Source organism: Rhinolophus hipposideros, assembly GCF_964194185.1.
Source record: "Rhinolophus hipposideros genome assembly, chromosome: 19".
Lineage (NCBI taxonomy): Eukaryota > Metazoa > Chordata > Mammalia > Chiroptera > Rhinolophidae > Rhinolophus > Rhinolophus hipposideros.
The window spans coordinates 5,082,265-5,103,130 of NC_138065.1; the positions used below are offsets into that span (position 1 = coordinate 5,082,265).

The following is a 20,866-nucleotide window of genomic DNA, read 5'->3' on the forward strand; positions in this document are numbered from 1 at the left end:
GGTAAAGACATTGGACAGATTGTCCAAGTGGTTGTTGCAATTGCTGAGTAAAATATAAGGCAGGTGTCTAAGTCTTTAATAAATATGAGGAATGGGCATAGCCCTTTCTTGTGGGGAAAGATTAAATGGGTGAAAATCAATGCGGTCCTGGGGATTGTAATGCCCTAGTCCCTTGGGAGACAGCGTGGTGCAGTAGAGAGAGCAGGTGTCCAAAATATCTGGGTTCAGACAACCCACCTGACTTTTCAGGCTTTATTTGTTTTTCTGTTTAGAAACGGGGAATAATAAGCCGGCACCGGGAGGTTTGTCATTAATGAATAAGATAGTGTTTTTGAAAGTGCTTAATATTAACTTGTTTTTATTTTTGATTGTTGCCATCACTTCAAGAGGGCATGGAAGTGGAAGCAGAGATGAGAGGCAAAGATAGCAGACGTGATTGGGAGCACGGCACCCAGCTTCGTTTATTTCCCATGTCGATTTTCTACCGGTAGGGTCAGCACAGACATTTACGAACGAATCCAGGTGAAAGCAAGGAAAGATTTTGTAAAATAAAGACCACTGGCTGGCTCATAACATTGCAGTGTTGATTCACAACAAATTTTTATGTAAAGAAATGCTTTATCTAATCATTTTCCATGAAAATGTCATCATTCCTGGGAGCAGATTTTGTTGTTGCAGAACAGAACAAGGACCATTATGTGAAAGGAGGAGGGCTGGTGATTTCCTTTAGAAAAGGATTTTCTAACCATCAGAGCTGTCCAATAATAAAGTGGACACCCTGGCAAAGGAATGAGTTCTCCATCAAAGCTCATATTCATGGGGAGACCAGATGATTGACCTGTCAGATGTGACGGAGGCTTCTTGCACGGGGGCAGACATTGGATTAAATAATCATTGAAGTCTCTTCCAATTGGGAGGTTGGAGGATTTTGACTCCAGTTGAGATTTGTTTAACTACCATTTGATCAACAACTATTTGGGTGTCTCTTCTGTTTCATTTGAAAGTTTGAAAGCCAGTGTTTTGTTTTTTCTTTTCTTTCCTGTGTCCTGAGACAGAACCGAGGACTGTGAGTCTTACTCATTGCCTTGGATAATATTCCCATCCGGAATTCGAGAAGCTCCAGCCAGGTGTTGGTGGTGATGTAACAAAAGCTGCTGTCCCCACCTGTTGGGTGGGGTTAGGGTGGAGTCCATGGCATGCACCTGGGGACATCAAATACAAGATTGTGCTGCCAAGAAGTGTGGTTCAGTGCTTGGAATTTTTGAGCAAGCCATTCTAGATAATGTTGCACCTCTCAGTTATTATTTCTTAAAACTAGTTTTTGAAAAGAATGGCAAACAGTGTTGGCATAGGAGACCTATGATGCCATGACATTTTCAGTGGCTTCTCACTCCCAAGCCCGTGTCTGGCTGGGAAATTGCCTGCGTGTCTGTGACTTTAATCAACTCTTTTCTCTCCTGCTGAGCACTTGTTTGCAGAATGCTATTTCTGCAAATTCCCACATGCTAATTCCCACATTTTTTCAGAAAGTTATTAAAGTGGCTTTACTAAGTTCCTTTGCGTGTTGTTTGTTTGGTTTTGGGTTTTTTTTTTTTTTTTTTTTTTTTTTTTTAGGTAGAAGGTTGACATTCATTTTGCGGCATCTTCTTGGTTTTGGATTATTTGTGTACTTAAGTTATTGGGCTGCTACCATCTCCTGTGACCTAAGGCGGTGACTGAAGCGGATCTAGAGAAGGAGAAGGAATTCTTGTCTGTGTTAGGGGAGGGAGAAGCCACTCAATTCATCAGTGAATTCTGAAGGAATTTGATTCTTCAGTATCGAATGTAAGGAACTAGTTTATTTTATAACTTAACATTTGGAAATTGAGTTATCTGAGGCCAAAAATTCTTTATGTATTGGTAGCCTTTTGTAACACTTGTGATATTGAAATGGAAGTAAATTAGACATTGGTAATATGTAGACCAAAAGAGAATATAAGGATCATAGTTATAAGGCTGTAGTGAACAGAAGTTCATTTTTTAAACATGGAAAGTATCTTAGAAGTCATTGAATCCAAGTGTAGGCTATACAAGAGGCAACTGAAACCCTGTAAGTAATTTGACCAGAGTCACCAGCTAATATATATAGGTGTAGGTAAAAATCATGTGCTATGAGGACAGTGCAAGTAGTGACAGTGCCGTCTCTTTAGAAGAGTCTCTAAAGCTTCAAGAGGTAGGTTGTGGCCAGGAAAGGCCCTTAGATACAGAGGGCTGGTGGGAAGTGTGAAGTACCCTGGAATTTCTGATCTGCTAAGTTAAGCCTGAAATTGATTGTTTTGGGGGTAACTGACCTGGAGATTCACTTACCACTTTTTCATCAGGCACTGATTGATTGACTACAGTATTGTAGGTGCTATACTAGATGTCGGGGCTACCAATCTGAATAAAACATGTTCCTGAACTCATGGACTGCACAAGGGAGAACACCTATTTTGTCATCTCTCGTATAAAAATTCTGTGTTGTTATCAACTTAGTGACCTACTGGATTTATGATCCACAAATCATTGCCTGAATATTTCTAAGGAATGCAGAAAATCAGGATCTGATCATACCACGAAACAAGCTGTGTCTTGGGGTGTGAAGCAAAAGTAGATTATTTAAGAGGAGCTATTTCTGCAGAGACCATCACCTGAGTCATCCGTTACCTGTGCGAATTCGTGTTTTGGCCTTCCCAGGAGGCAAGGTATTGGTGGGTTTGGTCGGGCAGGTGTGTACCTGGTGACATTATGAACAAGTCCTCTTCTACAGAAAATTGTAGACCTGTCTGATGTGGCAGAGTTTGGGTAGAGATTGTTCCTCACTCCATTATTGCTTCCTCAACTGGGGCTGAGAACCGCAGAGGATTGTGGATTGGTGCCAGGTTGTCAGGTCAGGAACAGAGTTTCTGCCAAAGTCAAGTCTGCACAAAGAGATCTTTTCAGGTGAACTTATTTGTCAGTCATGTGTCCTGGGTGGAGAAAGGCATTTTCCCGGGTTCATGGAGTTAGTGGACAAAGATTGAATTTTCTTATGAAAACCGTAAGCGTAATAGCGTATGGTTTGACTTTGAGTAGTGTTAGCTATCATTTTGCTCCTCCCATGTTCTCAGCTAGCCTCAGAAGAGTGGTCAACTCTAAAGTTATTTAGTGTATAGTATTTATTCATTCAGCAAATATTTACTGAGGGCCTGTGTGCCAAGCACTGTGCCAACTGCCAAGTGATACGTAGTGGGACAAGCTCCTGGCTTTCTAGAAACTTACGTGTTGGAGAAGGAGGCTAAGTGGCAACTTAATTAAAATAACTTCAGGGTGTATCAAGTGCCAGGAAAGAAATAAACAAGGTTCTATGTTGGAGAATAATGCAGGTGGCGAGTTCTCTAGGGTGGTTGTCTCTTCCATTAGTTTGGAGAAGCAAACGCATGGGTAGAAATGTAATACTCTGGAAAGGTAGGAGAAAAGCATTATTCAGAGTGATAGTAGGTTTTGCGGTTAATGCAGTATTTAGGAGGTTAATGTTAATGAGGAATTAGGAAACTAAATGTTACTCTTCATAATCAGTTCACCTGAAATGAATAATCTAGGATCGTTTCCCCGTTGGGTCAGGAAGCCACTGAAATTGGGCTGTGATCTTCCCAGCGCAGTGTAATTGGAGCCTCGTGTGTTTCTTTCCTCCGCAGGTGGAGGCCCTGAAGTGTGATCTATGTCCTTCCTACACCAGCTGCGTGCAGGCACTCCATGATCACGTGACCCTGGACATGGACACTCTCCTGTCTGATTTTGTTCGATCCACAGGAGCAGAGCCAGGGCTGGCCCGAGACCTCCTGGAAGGTAAGTGGTCCTGGGGGGAGAATGAGAAGAGAGAAAGTAAAATGTAGTATGTGTTAGGGTGATTTGGAACCTTTAAGGTGATCAGAAGTCACTTTGTATGTGGTAGACCTTACATTTCTAATAATCTACTTTGTGTGTGACCCACCAGGATGTAAAAATGCAAAATACCCTTTTCACCGTGAATTTTGGGAGTAGCTTTCTCCACTCTCAATTTATGCTCAGATAAGGCAAATGACATTTTGTATTAGTCCACTAAAAGCATAGTTCTAGCTCTTTAAGATTTCTTCTTTCTATAGAAAGGACTTTTGGGTTTTCATGTTTGGAATTATCCATGGTTTGGTTTCTTTCCTTCCCTATATTGTATGAGTAATTCTATGGAGAGTGAATTAATTTAATATTTTCATTTTGCTGCTTTTGTTCACTTACATCTGTATACACACATAAGTATGAATGTTCTGGGTTTTAAGGTCCTTAAGGCTCGGAATCGTGCATTGGGATTCTTTGGAGTCATAATGTAACTTTTTGATGATGAAAATATATAATGATACAAATAGATAGAAGCCTGTGGGGGAAGGGAAAGTTCTTAGTATACATGGCCGATTTTTGTAGATTGTCAGCCCTTAGCGAGGTGGACAGCCTGACATTTGCTTAGCTGCCTGTGAGCAAGCACTAGATTGCAAATGGAAGATTGGCGTTTCATTTCCAGTTTGCTAATTCAGTATGAACGTGCTTAACTTGCAGTTTCAATTTCATCTCCTACTACGCTCTCCCTCACTTCCTATGCTGCAGCATATACCCCTGTCACCTTTCCCTGATCATGTTGTTTCCTAGGTTTGCAGTGTCCTTTCCTTCATTATTCTGAAGTTCTCTTCATCCTTCAAGATTCGGCTCAAGTGCCTCCTCTTCCTCTTATAACCTGTATTGAACACCTACCTATACGTGTTATGTATGATGTACTTGAGATATTTTAGTCTCACAACCACTCTGCAATATAGGTTTTATTAGCCTATTAAAGAGAATGTTTATGTAGAAGAAACAGCTTCTGCAAGGACCCTAAGGTGAAAGAGAGCTTGGCACATTGAAGAAACTCATAGTGAGTGAGGTAGGAAGAGTGTTGTAAGAATGCGAGGAAGCTGGTTCGATAGGCAGGAAGCAGAATGTGTGGGGGGGGCTTTGTAGGACAGGCAAAGGAATTTAAATTTCATTCTACATTCAGTGGGAAGCTGGTGACAGATTTTAACCAGGGGAGTGACGAGATTGGACTTCAGTTTTTAACACTGTACTGGTTGAAGGATTACGGAACTGATTGGAAGCTGGCCAGAGAAGAAGTGGTCAATCAGTTAAGAATATTGCCATAGTTCAGATGAGAGATAGTGGTGACCTGGACCACAGTGGAAGCAATAGAGTGAGAAGTGGCTGGATTCAAAAGAATGGGGGAATCAAAAGACCTGAGCATCATTTTCTCTCTGTCTCTTAACTACTTCTTTTAAAAGTTAACTCTGGTTGCAGTGTAAAGAACAAATTAGAGAGGGGAGAAATGAGGCGTGAAGGGACCAGTGAGCCTCCAGAAAAGACCGAAGACCAGGTGAAGGTTATGAGGACCCGCATTAGGGCAGTGACAATAGACTAGATTTGAGAGATGTTTCGGGGTGGGGAAGGGGGCCTTGCAAACAGCCTGAGGATTGACGAGCTAGTGAGGGAAGAGGAGCTGAAGCTGACTGAAATTTCTGGCCCGGGGGGATTGTGACTCCATTACCGATTTCAGGAATACAGGAAGAGAAGAAGCAGGTTTTGGGAGGGAAGATGGGACATTAGCTTTGGATAGGTTGATTGTTAGGAGGACCTGATTTTAAGGAGTTTAGAAGACAGTTGGGAAGATAGATCCGGTGCTGAAGACAGATGTCATTCACTCCTTCCTAGATTCAGAACAAAAGTCCTCCATTCTTCAACAAATGTTTATTGAGTACCTACTAGGTGCCAGGTCTTAGAAACTTGAATAAAACAAAGAAAAACTTTGCCCTTACGTTCTAGTGGGAGAGATATCAATAAATGGTGAACATGATACCCAAGTAAATTGTGAAGTGTTAAGTGCTATGGGAATGATGGGACTGTAATTTTTAATTGGGTAGTCAGGGTAAGCCTTATTAAAAATGTGACATTTGAGCAAATATGGAGGAGATGAGTTGTCTGCATAGATATTCTGGGAAGAGTTGGTGGAGAGGCCGTAGGTGGGAGCAGAGGGAGTTGGAACAAATGGTGAATGTAATGGTTCAGAAGTAAATTCATCAGACATGGATGATTATCACAGCTGAACTGGAGAATGACAGTAACAAGAAACATAACAGCAACAGCATGAAAGAGATATATAATGCTTTCTACGTACCAAACCCTGTTCTAAGTGCTTTCAATTCATTTCATCTTCATAATAACCCAATATGATACCATCTTCACTTTCATAGCCAGGGAAATTGAAGCACAGAGAAAAGGCTAGAAAGTAGGCCAGGCTGTAGAAAGCCTTGAATGTCACACAAAGGACCCTAGGCTTTATTCCATGGACAGTGGTAAGTCATTAAAGGTTTTAAATGATCAGAACTGTATTTTCGAAAGAGTCATCTCATGGGATTCTTCAGAGTGGATTGGAGGTGGTAGGAATTGAATGAAGGTGGATGGAATAGAATAGAAAGAAGTGTGAACAATTATGTAGGACATAAGGAGAAAGCAACAGAAAAATCAATTATGACACATCTGTCATGTAGGGTCTTTTCTTCAGTAGAGTGGATTCTTAAATTTGAGGAGTTAATTCCCTTTGATAATCATGATGACAGCTGTTAGCGCTTTCTTTAGAAAAATGCACATACCTATTACTTTGTGTACAATTTCAGGTGGTTTAGGATAACCCAGAGCACATCTAGGCTAAGAATTCTCTGGGTCTCAGAATTAAGGATCTAAGCTGGAATCCTGCTGGGCTCCGGTGCACACGAGCTGTGACCTTGGGCAAGTCACTCTATTTCTTTCAGCTTCATTCCCTGTATCTGTAAAATGAGGTTACCAGGTCTCCAAGGGCTATTTCAGGACAGAGAAAAGTTTCTATGCTCCTGGAGCTTACTTAGGAAATAGACAAGTAAATAAAATGTGATATTTCAGATTGAAGTGTTATGAAGCAAATAAAGCAGAGTAAGAGGAAAGGAGGACGACTGAAGTATGCGTGGGTACATGCTCGCTCGTTTAGATAGAACAGTGAGAGTGATCGTTCTGGGTCTTTCCTCCCTGTACTTCGAGTGCCCAACTCACTTTTTGCTTTGTCTTCTGACAGGAAAGAACTGGGATGTGAGTGCTGCCCTCAATGATTTTGAACAGCTGCGTCAGGTCCACGCTGGGAACCTGCCCCCACCCTTTAGTGAAGGGAGCGGTGGCCCCAGGATCCCTGAAAAAGGGTTTTCTGATAGAGAGTCTACTCGCCCTCCCCGACCCACGCTCCAGCGGCAGGATGACATCGTTCAAGGTACTGGGGTAACTGAGGGGTGTTTCTGTATACTGAGTAGAAAGGAAGGGCGGGGACTGCTAAATAGTCAGAGTTGAGTGATCCTTCGGAAATGATTCCATTCCTCCCCATTCTTTCCAGCCAAACTGGGGAGAGAGGGCCTCGTCTGGCCAGGTGCTGGAGCCCCTCGCTGTCGCTCTGCATCTTGAGTGTATCCTAGAGAAAGGCTTTGAGATACTGTGAAAAAATAGAGGAAGGAGGATACTATCTAATTGTTGAGATGAGGTACACATAAAGATAGACGTCAAAGAGTCACTACCATCTACCTCTTTGGAGGCCATTTTGGTAATATTGGTCAATAGCTACCAAAATTTAAAAATGCATCTCTACCCTGACTCATTATATCATATGTGTATGTACGTGTATACCCAGAGGGAGCCAGAGAAATGTGGACACATTTTAAGAAAGGAAAAAACTTATTGAAATTGTAATAATATATATCGATAACAAAATACGAATACAAGTCATGTATACTTTTTTTGGCACCCCCGGTATATACCCTTTAAGTAAATCAGTACACTCGTAAATAGACACATACACATATGTAGTGTAAAACTTGAAAGTTAAAGCTTGAAAACGACTTTTTAATGTCCATTAATAGAGAAGTGGTTAAATAAATTGTAGTCATTCATAGTGTGGAATCTTCTGCAATCCTCTGCGGTCATTAGAAAGAATTAGGTAGAATTTGATGTACCATTTTGAAAAAAATCTCTAAAATGTATCGAGAAAGGTAAGATGCAGTACATTTTATATAGTGCGTTCCTGTTTAGGCTTTTAAAGCTGATTTGGAAAGCTATATGTGTGTCCGTGTGCATTAAAATTTCTAGAAGGATACGAAAGGTTGCCTCTGGGGAAGGGATCGGGAAATTTGAATGAGAGGGAACTTTCTTTGTACCTTTTGGTGGTATTTTGATTTTTCACCATGGGCATATGGTACTTTTTAAATATTAAAAAAAAGTTTAAAAAATAACGTCACTATAAAATAACTTGAAACAACTCTTGTCTTACCTGGTGTATCATCTCTAGCAAATACTGGGTGAAGAACTACCCAGCGTGGGTTTTAGCTCTTTTGGTAATGTTTGTATAACTCAAGCCATGCAAATGAATTTCAGTACTTCACTGAACAAATTAGGATTACAATGAGCTATCTGCTGGGGAATTAATTGTAAGTTCCATGTATTCAAAATAAATGAAGTAATTTGGAGCATATCTATGTTACTGTCTTCCTCTGTAGCATGTGAAGTGAGAATCGACTGTCTCTATACATTTCTGATAAATATGAGTATCAAAAAAGTTATAGTAAATAATATAAATATCAGGGGTACTGTGGATACCTGATCATGGCATTGTACACCAGAAGCTAAACATTAATGAATGCCAACTATAATTTTATATATATAATGTGGTGGTTCAGTGTGAGGTCGGAGGGATAATGGATGGGGGGAGGGGGGTTCACAGTGTGAGGGATATAAATGATGAACGTCTAAGTATTACCTTGTCTTGTACACCTGAAACTAATAAATAAATAAAAAAATAATAATATAAATAAATGTCATTGATGGTAGGTAAGAAAGTTCCTGAAAGTTTAAGATTTGTCTTTAATTTTTTATAATGGAAACCCTTTTCTACATTCTGTGTAAGACCCTGAAAATTATCGGCGAGATTATTTGAGTCAATCTAGCCAAATGAAGCCCCATTTCTGTTATTCTCTCTTCCTCCCACTGAACAAATGACCAAGTTGCCAAATGAATGGCTCCCTATTATGTTGGAAAATGGAAATGGAAAAAGAGTCATGGGGTAAAGAAGTTCAGGCAAATTCCAGAAAGGGTAGAAAGAGGACAGTATATTTGGTGCTTATGGGAGTGCTTGCAAAAAATACCACTTTCTATATTTCTCCGATTGTATTTGGCTTGAGAAAGAGGGTTGTGGAATTTGGTAGCAAGAGAGACTCACAGTTTTCCCCTGATTGGGAAAACCTTTCCACCACATGAGTGGAAAGTTCTGAGTGAGCTGTGTATGTTCTAAGGTGACTCCATTTCTCATTGCAGAAAAACGCCTGTCTAGGGGCATCTCCCACGCCAGCTCCAGCATTGTTTCCCTCGCCCGCTCCCATGTCTCCTCCAATGGTGGGGGTGGGGGGAGCAGTGAGCACCCCCTGGAAATGCCCATCTGTGCCTTCCAGCTTCCAGATCTCACTGTGTACAATGAAGACTTCCGCAGTTTCATAGAGAGAGACCTCATTGAACAGTCCATGCTGGTCGCCTTGGAGCAGGCAGGTCAGTGAGTGCTTCCTTTTCTGTGCTCTTCCCTCTGCGTTCCACGTGTAGGCAGCCACACGGTGGGACTGGGCTTAGCCAGCAGCTTCCAGTCTAAGTGGGTGACCTGACACGGTCAAGGTCAGCAGTCAGTCAGATAAACATGGACTGAGCTAGGCACCTCTTCAAGTTAAAGAAAGGACACACATCAGACAGTGTCCTCTGGAAATTTCCTATTTCACGGAAGGGAAGCCAAATAGATATACATGTGAAAGGCCTAGGAATCAATACCTAAAAATCAATACATGAAAAAAATACAAATGGATTCTAATTAGCTCTGGGACACCCCTGTAAACAGAAAGAACCAGGGCTGAACTTTTCCCAAAAGACTTCTTTACCTTTATAATTGTGGTTGTCTTAAATTATTGTTAAAATTAGTTACTATATTGGGGTGAGGGAGCTGGGAGTTCTGGGAAAGCTAGTCAGGTGTTAAAGCATGCCCATGGAAGGACTAGGGGGTGAGGGGTGGGGCATGGAAAGGAAGCTCGTACCTTTCATTTTGTACCCTTCTATACTAAGCACGTGCCTTGATTCATAATTTTTTTTACAAGTTGGCAAGTTATTTGACAAGATTATAGGCCCGTTTTTCTTTCTGTAGACTTCTCAGTAATTCAAAAAAACTTTGAAAGCATCCTTCATGAAATACTTTCCTCTTGTAGATAATGGATTGGCAATTGTGGGGTGACTATACAGAAGTGAAACTCACCTTTGGGTGTTTCATGTCCTGTCTCACTGCTCATGTCGTTGAAGTCATAACGCATACACACTGACACGCAGTGTGACTGTCGTGTTTGCAGATGGAACTTGCGTGACACTTGGAATATTTACTTGAGGTTGTTTTCCTTTTAGTGTTGATGGATTCCTACTCAGCTTTGTTGCTACAATATTTATTCATCTCCTGACCCAAGTGAAGGAATCAGACCAAGTAGACAATAGAGATTTCAACCTATGACCTTGACCTCATCATCTCACCCAGGGTTGCTCAATCTTAGCATTGTTGACGTTTAGGACCGGATAATTCCTGCTTGTGCGAGCTGCTTTGTATTGTGTTTGGAGCCTCACTGGCCTCTGTCTACTAGATGCCGGTGCCATCCCTCCACCAGTTGTGACAACCAAACTTTTCAGGGCTTTGCCAAATATTTCCTTGGGGACAAAACTGTCCCCACTTAAGAATCACTGATCTAACTAGTTGTGCTCACCAGATTCTGATTGACTAGATATAAGTGAAGAAGATATAAAAAGTAATAGCACGATGGTTTTATTCCGGTAGGTTTTCTAGAGGAGGCAAACTTTGAGTCTGTTTGCAAAACAGGGAAGTGGAAAGGGCTTTTTGTGGGTAATCTGCTCTGCTTTTCCTCCCGTTTCTGTAGGACGGTTGAACTGGTGGGTGAGTGTGGACCCCACCTGCCAGAGGCTGCTTCCTTTGGCAACTACTGGAGACGGAAACTGCCTCCTGCATGCGGCATCTCTTGGTGAGTCTTGAAAGCAGCCCCCCCGATCCCGCATAGAAAAGAATCGATCGTTCAATCTCACGTGCAGGCCTTGATCCAGCCCAGCTTGATCTTAGGCAGAAGTGATGGTTCAGAGCAAGGTCGTGTGTGTGTGTTCATACACGCACGCGCGCAGGAAGCGATAGCAGAGCCCTGCCTAGGTTTTTCAGTCTTGTTCAGAGATCGTATGGAGAACACACAATGACCGTGGGTCCCACTCTAAGAGCTGACCCCCAGAAGTCATGAGCAACAGAAAGCAAGCAGTATATAGCTCTGTGTGTGTGTATAGTTCTACTGAATATTTATTCTTTTGGTATCTAAAACAGGTATGTTTTCATCAGTCCTTTGTGAGACGTGTTTACTTTGAATTATAAGAGCTATTTATATTTCAGTATATCATTTGCCTTAGCTTTTAAAGAAAGTCCCCCTTTTCCAACCATCCCTCAAGCGCTGATGCTGATTACATGTGCCAGACCTGTCTATGTGCTGCAACTCTGTTTTGGTTTGTTAGACTTGTGTCAGGAGTAAGGGCTTCTGTCAGGAGTTTGTAGGACGCGGTATATCCCCCATTTTCAAATCCTAAAGTTCTGTGAACCTCCAGAGTAGGAACGTCTTTTCTTTCTTGATGAAGTACCCTATGTCACAGGAAGGTTTCTTTGAACTTGGGCTTCGGCCTGATTTCCTTGATGCCAGGATCTGTGGCTATAACTAATAAGCGGAGTTGAATCGAGGTAAGTTAAGGGTCCTTTGCCGTTGTTTTCTTGCCGTAGGGATGTGGGGTTTCCACGATCGGGACTTGGTGCTGCGGAAAGCTTTGTATGCACTGATGGAGAAGGGAGCCGAGAAGGAAGCATTAAAGCGGCGCTGGAGGTGGCAGCAAACGCAGCAGAATAAAGAGGTGAGAGAGCTCGGGAGGGAGACCTTGGTTCCCAATTACCCAGCGGCCATGCCCAGTGCCTGCCAGTAGGAAGTGTCTCCAGGTAATTCTGGAAATTATAGAAAATGCAGACAATATCATTTCTCAGCAGGGTAAATGCCTTCTGATAGAGACATGAGAACTTGTGGGGAAACCGAGACCGGCACAGGAGGTCTCTTAACTGTGCTTGTCACCTGATAGGTGCTCAGGAAGCCTTCAGTGGCAAGCTTGTAAAATGAGGTATGGCAAGTCCATCGGGTTTTTGTGTTGTTTGGATTTTTTTTGTTTATAATAAGGCCAGACCAATTGTTAAAGACTTACGTTTTCAAACCATGTAGAAATGTAAATGCTTAAAATTTGGGGGAGGGTGTGTGGCGGGGGGGGGGTGCATATATATACCACTTATTTTTCAAATAGTTTAAAAATTTTAAAAGCATGTCTGTTAAATTGAGTTTGAATGGCACTTCTCAGGGGGTTAGCAAATGTTGAAGCTGTTTTTGTAGAAGAAAGAAACAATGGACTGTACTTTCCATCCCCATACCAGGGGTTGGGCAAACTATGGCCTGTGAGCCAAATCCCACCAACTGTGTTGGTAAAAAAAAGTTTTATGGGAGCACAGCCCCGCCCATTCATTTACATGTGTACGTTTATGTGAGTCCGTTCCTGCTACGGCAGCAGAATAGAGTAGATGCATTTGGCCTGCAAAGACAAAGATTCACTATCAGGCTCTTTACAGAAAAAGCTTGCCCACCCCGTCCCTGTGGTAATGACATTAGATATTGACATAAAGACAATGGGTCTCCGTATTTCCTTTTCCCCTGATTCTCTGTCTTCTATGTTTATCTCCTGCTCTTCGGGTATATTTATTTTTTGCCATGTACAGGGCTGGGTGTTTCTGGTATGAATATGAGAACATGTTTTCAGAAACTTTCCTTTTTCTTCCCATCTTCTTTCTTTTCTCTTCTTATTGCATGATCATATCTGGCCATAATATAGAACTAAGAGATTTTTTTTCAGTTATTAGAATTTTATGTCCTGAAAATTTTAAATATGTAAGTAGAATGTGTTCTATTTCTTTCTCAAAAACACAGAGCCTATTGTTAAACTTAAGATGATATTCGGATCGGAGTCATGTCTTTGATCAGCCAAAGTGCCTAGAAGGTTCCTGAGGGAAATGAGCACAGGGGCAGAGCCCAATAAGCAGCGTGTTACTTATCCCACCAAACCTTACGGCTCCCTGCGCAGCGGACCTTGTGGAGGGAGAGCTGCTTTTGCCAGCCCAGAATCTCCTCCTTCACTGTTGGATTCACACCATCCCTGAGCCTTAGATTTGACCACTCCGTAGATAAAACAAGGCCCAAAACAAAACAAAACCCTTCTGCTGGTTAAGTAGAAGTGACACAGCTGTCAGAGGATAGGTGTGTTCCATCCCAGCTTTTGAACTATTATTTTAAAGGTCTGTTTCGATGATGGCGGTATTTAGCCAGGAGACGCAGAAACCCGCAAGTTCTGTCCTTGGTTAGCCACCTATCCCTCTAAAAGCCCCCATTGGAAATACATGCATAGAGAATAGTGGCTATCAAAGGAGCCATCTTTTTACTCCTTTTGCTGGGCACATTGAAAGCTCCGTGCTAGAAATGTGGTCAGATAGTTGTTTAGCTCAGACCACTCAGACCTTGAGAGTGAGAGCGGTGCGAGAAGGGTGATGGACCAAGGGGCTTCTTTTAGCCAGTACCAAACATCAAACAAATTGTTTTGATTTCCCGGACCTCCTTGTTTTGCGTTGAAATTGGTGGTAAATAAAACCCAGTAACATTTTCAGGCTAGAAGGTTCCGCCACCTAGTGGCTGTGTATAAAAACAGGAAGCTGAAGTAGCTAAGAGGGAGAGGGAGACAAATCTTCCTGCCTCACGGACTATATATTAGAGTGACCAGGGCACCTCGTATATATAACCTGTACTTGTTCTTATTATTTTTGAATTGAAAAAAATTTGTGATAGCATTTTACAAACTGAAAACGGCTTTGTCGTTTTTAAATTAAAAAGTGGAATGTGCTCACAGTGGCTCTAATTCCTGTGAAATTTGTTCCCAATACCCCTCATTTTCCATTGTGACTCTTTTTCCTCTATCAGTGTGCGGTTAAGCAGTACCAACTCGTTTTAATACTAATGTGAGCCAGCTATAACAAGTGGACTCATCTCCTAAATCCTATACATCCTAAAGCCAATGTGATACTTTTAAGTCATTTGTACCACTTCTGCTCCTTTGATGAAAATTACTATTTCACTCAGCATATAATTATTGATTACTGATCACATAGTAGGCATGAGGCATTTTGCAGAAAACTTGGGCCAGGTCCTTCAGAGTAGCAGCAGGAAACGACACGTAAATACATTATCGCAACAAAGACTTCTGTGATAGGACTCTGTGTAGCTGCTAAGGAGGAGGGCACAAAGGAAGGAGTTATCTACCAGGGAGATTTAAAAGGCTTCATGGAGGAGTGATACTTGAGTTCTCTCCTGACAGCTGAGAAACTGTTCCCCAGGTAGATAGGGAGCGGCTGCTTCAGGCAGAAGGAACAGCTTAGCCGCTGAGATATAAGACAACATGGTACATCCAAGGAAGGACAGCCAATTACAAAACATTAGACTAGAGAGATGGGTGGGGGCCAGGAAGTGGACTTCATACGCTATGTTTAAGGAGTTTGAACCATATCTAATAGGTAATGATAGTTTTAAAGGAATTTGTAGCAGGAAGCAATCATTAGATTTTTGTTCTAGAAAACTTCTGGTAGCATTGTAGAACGTGGATCAGAAGACTATCTGACTGGAAGTAGTAAAACCAGTTAAGGGTCCATTGCGGTAGTTCTTACTTAATAATTGTTGGCTAAAGGGATCTGAGTGTGGGGTGGTGAAAAGGAGAAGAGTCTTCAACAACTCCCTGGCTTCTAGCTTGGATGTTTAAGTGCTCGTTAGTGCTCTCACTAAGGTAGGAACATAGGAAGGGGAGAGAGTTTGGGAAGAAGTAGGGGTTCAGTTTTGACTGTGTAGAGTTTGAGGTAGTCATGGGCAGGTGGCAGTCTTCAGTAGGCAGCGGAACGTGAATGCAGAAATGCAGAGGAGATCTGGGCCGGAGAGGGAGAGGATGGAGTCCTGAGCACAGAGGTGGCAGGAGATGAGATCGTGGCAGTAGGCGAGATCACCCAGAAGGAACCAAAGCTAAAATCTTCGACACAGAAATTTTGTGTGGCATATTTCTGGGATAGCAGAGTTCCCAGAGCTAGGAGAAAGTAGTGTTGTAGAAGCAGAAGGAGAAGAAAGTTTAAAGAGATCAAATGCCACAGGAAGGCGAAGAAAGAGGAGAACCAGAGTCCTCTGAATTTGGCAATTAGAATTGTCCTTTGCCAGAGTCAGTTAGGTGAAGTGATACGTGGGGGGGTGAGGGGCACAGGCTGGAGGGCAGACACAGAAGCTAGATGGCAATGGGTTGGAAAGAATGGCAGAAAAAGAAATGTGAGCGAGATCATAGACTCTCCTTTCATGGATCTTGACTATAAAGGAGAGATTGGACTCCGTAGTACCAATTATAAGCCACATGTTAAGAGAAATAGGGAGTGGGGGGACGTGAGTGAGTGCAATGGCTACTGGCCCTTGAACTAGCCTCTAATTGCTTGCTATCCCCTACCTGTCTTTCACACAGTCAGGCTTGGTGTACACAGAGGAGGAGTGGCAGAAGGAATGGAATGAGCTAATCAAACTCGCCTCAAGTGAACCCCGCATGCATCTGGGTACCAATGGAGCCAACTGTGGAGGGTGAGTATGGCTAAGTTGGGGAGCAGGAATAATCTGTACTGACTCCTCAGTGTCCAGAGAGCTCTGTGCTAAGAGGATGTTAGAAGGAAAGAGAGAAGCCATGGCAAGGGCACAGAAGTGTGTCCTAGAAATACAGGTAGCTCCGTACGGCCGAAATATGGTGTATGTGATGTAGCGTGACAGATGAGGCTGTGCTAAGACTTCCCTTGTTCCATGCTAAGAAATTAAAATTGTGTCCTCTCCAGACTTTGAGGAAACTGCAGGGCAGATGACCCAGTTTCCTCAGTAAATAAAATGCAAGGACAATAAGAATGGAGAGGGAACCTAAGTTTAGAGACATTTCATGGACATGTCAACCAATCTCAACGTATGGACATTTATTTATACGACAGTTGGGGAATTGGGAACGTCTGCATATCTTATTATTGTTAACTTATTCGAGTGTGATATTAATGGTATTGTGGATAATTTTTAAAGAGATTACTTTTTAGAGAGATAAAAACTGAAATATTTATGGATGAAATGATTCTATGTCTAAGATTTGCTTCAAAATCATCAGGTGGGTTGGGTAGGTGTGGGGGCTGACAGGGAAATAGATCAAGGTCTCAGTGAACCAAATTGATGGAGTATTTATCACTGTCGAGGCTTGGTGATGGATACATGACAGCTTAGTATAATAGTCTTTCTAGTTTTGAATATGTTTAAAATTTTGAAATGTTGTGTAATAGAAACTTAGAAACTATAAGCAATCCCAACATTATTGTGCATAAGAATAATCTGGGAGGATTGTTTAAAGTGCACTTTCTGGACCTCCATCCTTGAGTTGGACTGAGGTAAGCCCCAGAAATCTGTGTTCATAGCAAGCATCGCGTGTTGAATAACACTGCTTTGGGGGGAGCGCAAGGCCACTGGAGTGTATGCGAGTGACCGGAGCAAATTCGTGTATTTGAACATGCTGACAGCAGACTGGATGGGGAAATGGAGGGAGGGAGGCTAGAGGCAATTGTAGAGACTAGGAAAGAGAGGGTCGTGCGTGTGGACAACAGTGTGGGTTGCAGATAAGCCGGGGGAAGCAGGACCAAGAGACCTAGGAGACGCCGAGACGGAACTGGCCAAGCCAGGCGATGAAGTGGAGTGAGAGAGAAAGAATAGTAAATGTTTCACACATTTCTGAGTCGACTACTAGGTAGATGGCAGGGGAACAGCAGAGGAGGACATTTTGTTTCTTTTTTTGTTTTTGGAAGGCCAGGATGAGTGTGATGTGTGGGTGGGTGTGTGGGTGAAGGCAGCAGGGTGACGTTACCCGGTTGTGTACTGATGCAGAGAACTGGGGAAGGTGGTTGAACAAGACCGGTGTTAAGAGAGGGGTCGCCTCCAGATTCCTAACGCTGCCTTGACCCTAGAGCCTTCCAATCTCTTTTCTTGGACTTCCCCATCTCTGAAATGGAAGAAGAAACAGCCCTGGTAGCGTAAACTAATCAACTGTGTCCGTGGCAGCCTTAGGATGAGAAAACCAGGGAAGGACATGCCTCTTTTCCCTCTTCGTAGAACTGGTCTTCAGGGGGTCTCTTGTTTTGTTTTCTTCCCTCTCCCTCCTACTCTTCTCGCCTCCTGCAACTCCAGGGTGGAGAGTTCAGAGGAGCCTGTCTATGAGAGTCTAGAAGAATTCCACGTCTTCGTCCTTGCCCACGTGCTCAGGAGGCCCATCGTGGTGGTGGCAGACACCATGCTGAGGGACTCGGGGGGAGAAGGTGAGTCAGTCCACACCCCGTGCCGAGCTCCCCGTTTGCCGAGCCGTGGGCTAAGGACTGGCAGGGGCACAGGAACCCCGGGGATATGCGGACCCTCGGGTGTAGAACGGTGTAGATCAGGACAATGCAGAATTCGCAGGAGATTCTCAGGAGTAAAGCAGGTGAGGTTCACTGATGAGGCTTCTTAGGAAAGAATTATTCAGCAGGGCTTGGAAAGAAAGGGGGGTTCAGTTGGCAGAGTGGGGTAGAGGGATTGCCCAGTAGGCAAGAACAGAGCCTTAATAATCATCTTTGTGGTTTCCCGCAGCGTTCGCCCCTATTCCCTTTGGCGGAATCTATCTGCCCTTGGAGGTCCCAGCCAGCCAGTGTCACCGCTCCCCTCTGGTGCTCGCTTACGATCAGGCCCACTTTTCTGCACTTGTGTCCATGGAGCAGAAGGAGAATGCCAAGGAACAAGGTGCTGAATGCAGTGTCCGGGTCTCGGGTGTCTTCGGTCTGCGTTATTTGCACTTGGAAAAACTGAAATGAGAGCGAATATAGGAGGAAAGAATTCCGTGACATGCAAGCTGGGCCAGGGTTGATATGGTCTTACTAAGCTGCAAGATATACCAGGGTTTTAAAATTAACCAAAAACAAAACTTTGGGGAAAAACACAGCAGCCTGTATCCCCTGCTCCCTGTTCTAGAGTAAAGAGCTTATGTATGAAGGTCACAGAACCTTCCAGATGGGGCTTTGCTCTATCTGTCTTAATAATGACATTGAATTCCCTGAATCCACACCTTAACTGGCCAGAATATCGTGAGTGTTGACTGACTGGTCAGGAGTCATGGAAATGAGTGGCCTAATTTGGGTGCTAGGTGGTAAGGGAAAACCAGCCAGTTCATTTTTAATGCCGGAGTAGTTCCCAGGTAAGAACTGAAGTCACCACAGCCATCGTGCCATCCCTGTGGAGACAGACCCAGCTCCTTGTTAGAGAAGTCCGTCTGTTCGGTTGCCTTCTTCGCTCCTTGAGGAGCCGCTTGAATGACATGTTCTTTTCTTCCCCAGCTGTGATCCCACTTACAGATTCTGAGCATAAGCTGCTGCCCCTGCACTTTGCTGTGGACCCTGGGAAGGGCTGGGAGTGGGGCAAAGATGACAGTGACAACGTCCGATTGGCCAGGTAAGGCAGGCTTAGTCGTTTCCTCCGCTGTGTAGCTGCCATCTCTTCCACACAGAGCGTCTGTGTCCCAGGCACTTTGCCTTGGCTCAGGGGCAGGACAGGGACATCCTAGCGCCTGTGTCTTTGGGAAGATGGAGAGATGGAGAGGCGGAAGCCAGGGTGGGCGCCAGGACGCTTGAAGCGTGGAGCTGCTTTTTCCCCCATGAAGGAAAGAGATGGGGATCCTGGGATCTCAACTTGTTGTTTCCTTCCGTATGAAAAGTGTTCTTGCGTGGATAGCTCCCAGAATCCTCCAAACAGTGATCAGAAAATCAATTTACACTTCTTCTTCCATCCCAAGTGAGAGGGGGGTTTTAAATGGTAGACCAAAATAGTTTGCTCTGGATTTTTTCCCTTCTGGAATTTAAACAGCAAGAAAAACACGGTCTCCCTCACTCTCCGCCCCGCCTCCCAGAAGCCAGTATAGGCTTCCTCCTGCCCCCTACCCAGTCACACTTCCTACGAAGTATATATGGATGTAAAAGCTTCTCTCTTGCTTCTTACCCAGCACTTCCATGTTTGGGCTCCTGAAACTGGGACCCAACTGAGAGAGTTTGATTTAAAAACCCAGAGTATATGGCTTTTTAAGGAAGTGCTCACCTGACTTTCAGAAGCTCCTTGTAAATATTTACAATAATGATGATGGCTACTGTTTAGTTGTTCCTGTTTTCCAGACACTGTGCTTTCCAAATACCGTTTTAATCTTCCTGCCAACCCTACAGGCTCGATGATTCTCTGTAGCCAGTATGAACCCAGCACAATTCCAGGGCAGCTGAAGTGACTTCCGGGGTCATCAAGCTTAGTAATTGGTGCAGCTGTGCTTCAGACCCAGCCTGTGCGAGTCCCCAGGCCTGCGGCCCTCTGCCAGCCCAGCTCCCCACTGGTCACTCTGTGCTTGGCTTTCCAAGGTCACAGTATGTTTGCGATCCCTTTCCCTCCTTTCCGCAGCGTGATCCTGTCCCTAGAGGTCAAGCTGCATCTGCTGCACAGCTACATGAACGTCACGTGGATCCCAGTGTCTTCTGGGGCACAGGTGAGGATGTCGCCGCCCCCCCTTAGGCAGCCTCCGTGTCAGGGACAGGGAGAGCGAGGCGACCTTCCAGAGAGGCGACCTTTCCTTCCAGAGCTCTTCTGGGCGGTGGCCCATGGTTCACGGTTAGGAAGAACTGGAACGTGGCAGCCAAGTTTTTCCTGCTGTTCGCTGTCAGTGCCCCCGTTTTCCCCATCGCCTCTCCAGCCTCGCTCTCCTTCCACTGCTAAGACACAGTCGTCAAGAAAAGCTTTCTGGACCTTTTGGTGCCCTTGAGGTTATTTGTCCCAAGCCCTCTATACAGCGACCTGTGTTGGGCACCAGAGGAGACAGAAGTGCTTAAAGACCTCTGATCCAGGAGGTTCTGGGACGTCACTGTTACCACAGAGCAGACGCACAGGAGCTGGGGCACACGGACGGGCCCCAGTGCTGAGTGTCCGATAGTCAAGGGAGTACGGAGTGGTTAGACTTGGCGGCCATGGTTGGTCAAGACTTGATTTGGGGCAGAATTTGGCATGAGGAAATTTGTAAGAAAGGACATTCTAGAGTCTGTAGAATATTCTCCCTCCTCACCTAGAGCCCATGTCTCGTATATAGTTAGTTGCTCATTGCTCCAGAAGAGAGGCAGGCTTCATTTTAATATCTCCTTATTACAGGGGGGAGTCAGAAGGCAGGGGGTGAGATGAAAGCTACATATTAGACACACCTTTCCCTTGTCCATGGGAGAGCTGATTGGAGCTGGGGAAGGACAGTGCCCTCCTGGGTGACCCTTCCCCCATCATGACAGCAGCCCTTCTCTGAAACGAGGCAGTCATTCCAGAAGGATGGAGTTCACAGGGGTGTCACCACCTTCTTCCACATGGCTAATTCCTGTAGTGGTGGTTGCGGGGAGTCCCGTGAGCCAAATGGACGGGCTAGGGCTGTCCCTGGGGGCCTCCCCCAACCCAAACCAGTGGGACACCTG

At 44.1% G+C, this 20,866-nt stretch overlaps 1 protein-coding gene across 4 annotated transcripts in view; it reads left to right on the plus strand.

Moving 5' to 3' along the window:
- Positions 1 to 20,866, plus strand: part of OTUD7B (OTU deubiquitinase 7B) — a 51,097-nt gene that overhangs the window by 25,438 nt on the left and 4,793 nt on the right. For 2 of the 4 annotated variants that reach the window (XM_081024777.1, XM_081024778.1), the window contains 10 exons: positions 3,696 to 3,846; positions 7,160 to 7,348; positions 9,436 to 9,663; positions 11,073 to 11,174; positions 11,963 to 12,090; positions 15,808 to 15,920; positions 17,544 to 17,671; positions 17,979 to 18,128; positions 18,719 to 18,833; positions 19,821 to 19,905. In XM_081024777.1, the coding sequence (XP_080880903.1) occupies positions 3,774 to 3,846; positions 7,160 to 7,348; positions 9,436 to 9,663; positions 11,073 to 11,174; positions 11,963 to 12,090; positions 15,808 to 15,920; positions 17,544 to 17,671; positions 17,979 to 18,128; positions 18,719 to 18,833; positions 19,821 to 19,905 (1,311 nt within the window). In that variant the 5' untranslated portion in view covers positions 3,696 to 3,773. The remainder of the gene's footprint in view (positions 1 to 3,695; positions 3,847 to 7,159; positions 7,349 to 9,435; positions 9,664 to 11,072; positions 11,175 to 11,962; positions 12,091 to 15,807; positions 15,921 to 17,543; positions 17,672 to 17,978; positions 18,129 to 18,718; positions 18,834 to 19,820; positions 19,906 to 20,866) is intronic. The other 2 variants (XM_081024779.1, XM_081024780.1) reach the window with 1 other exon arrangement.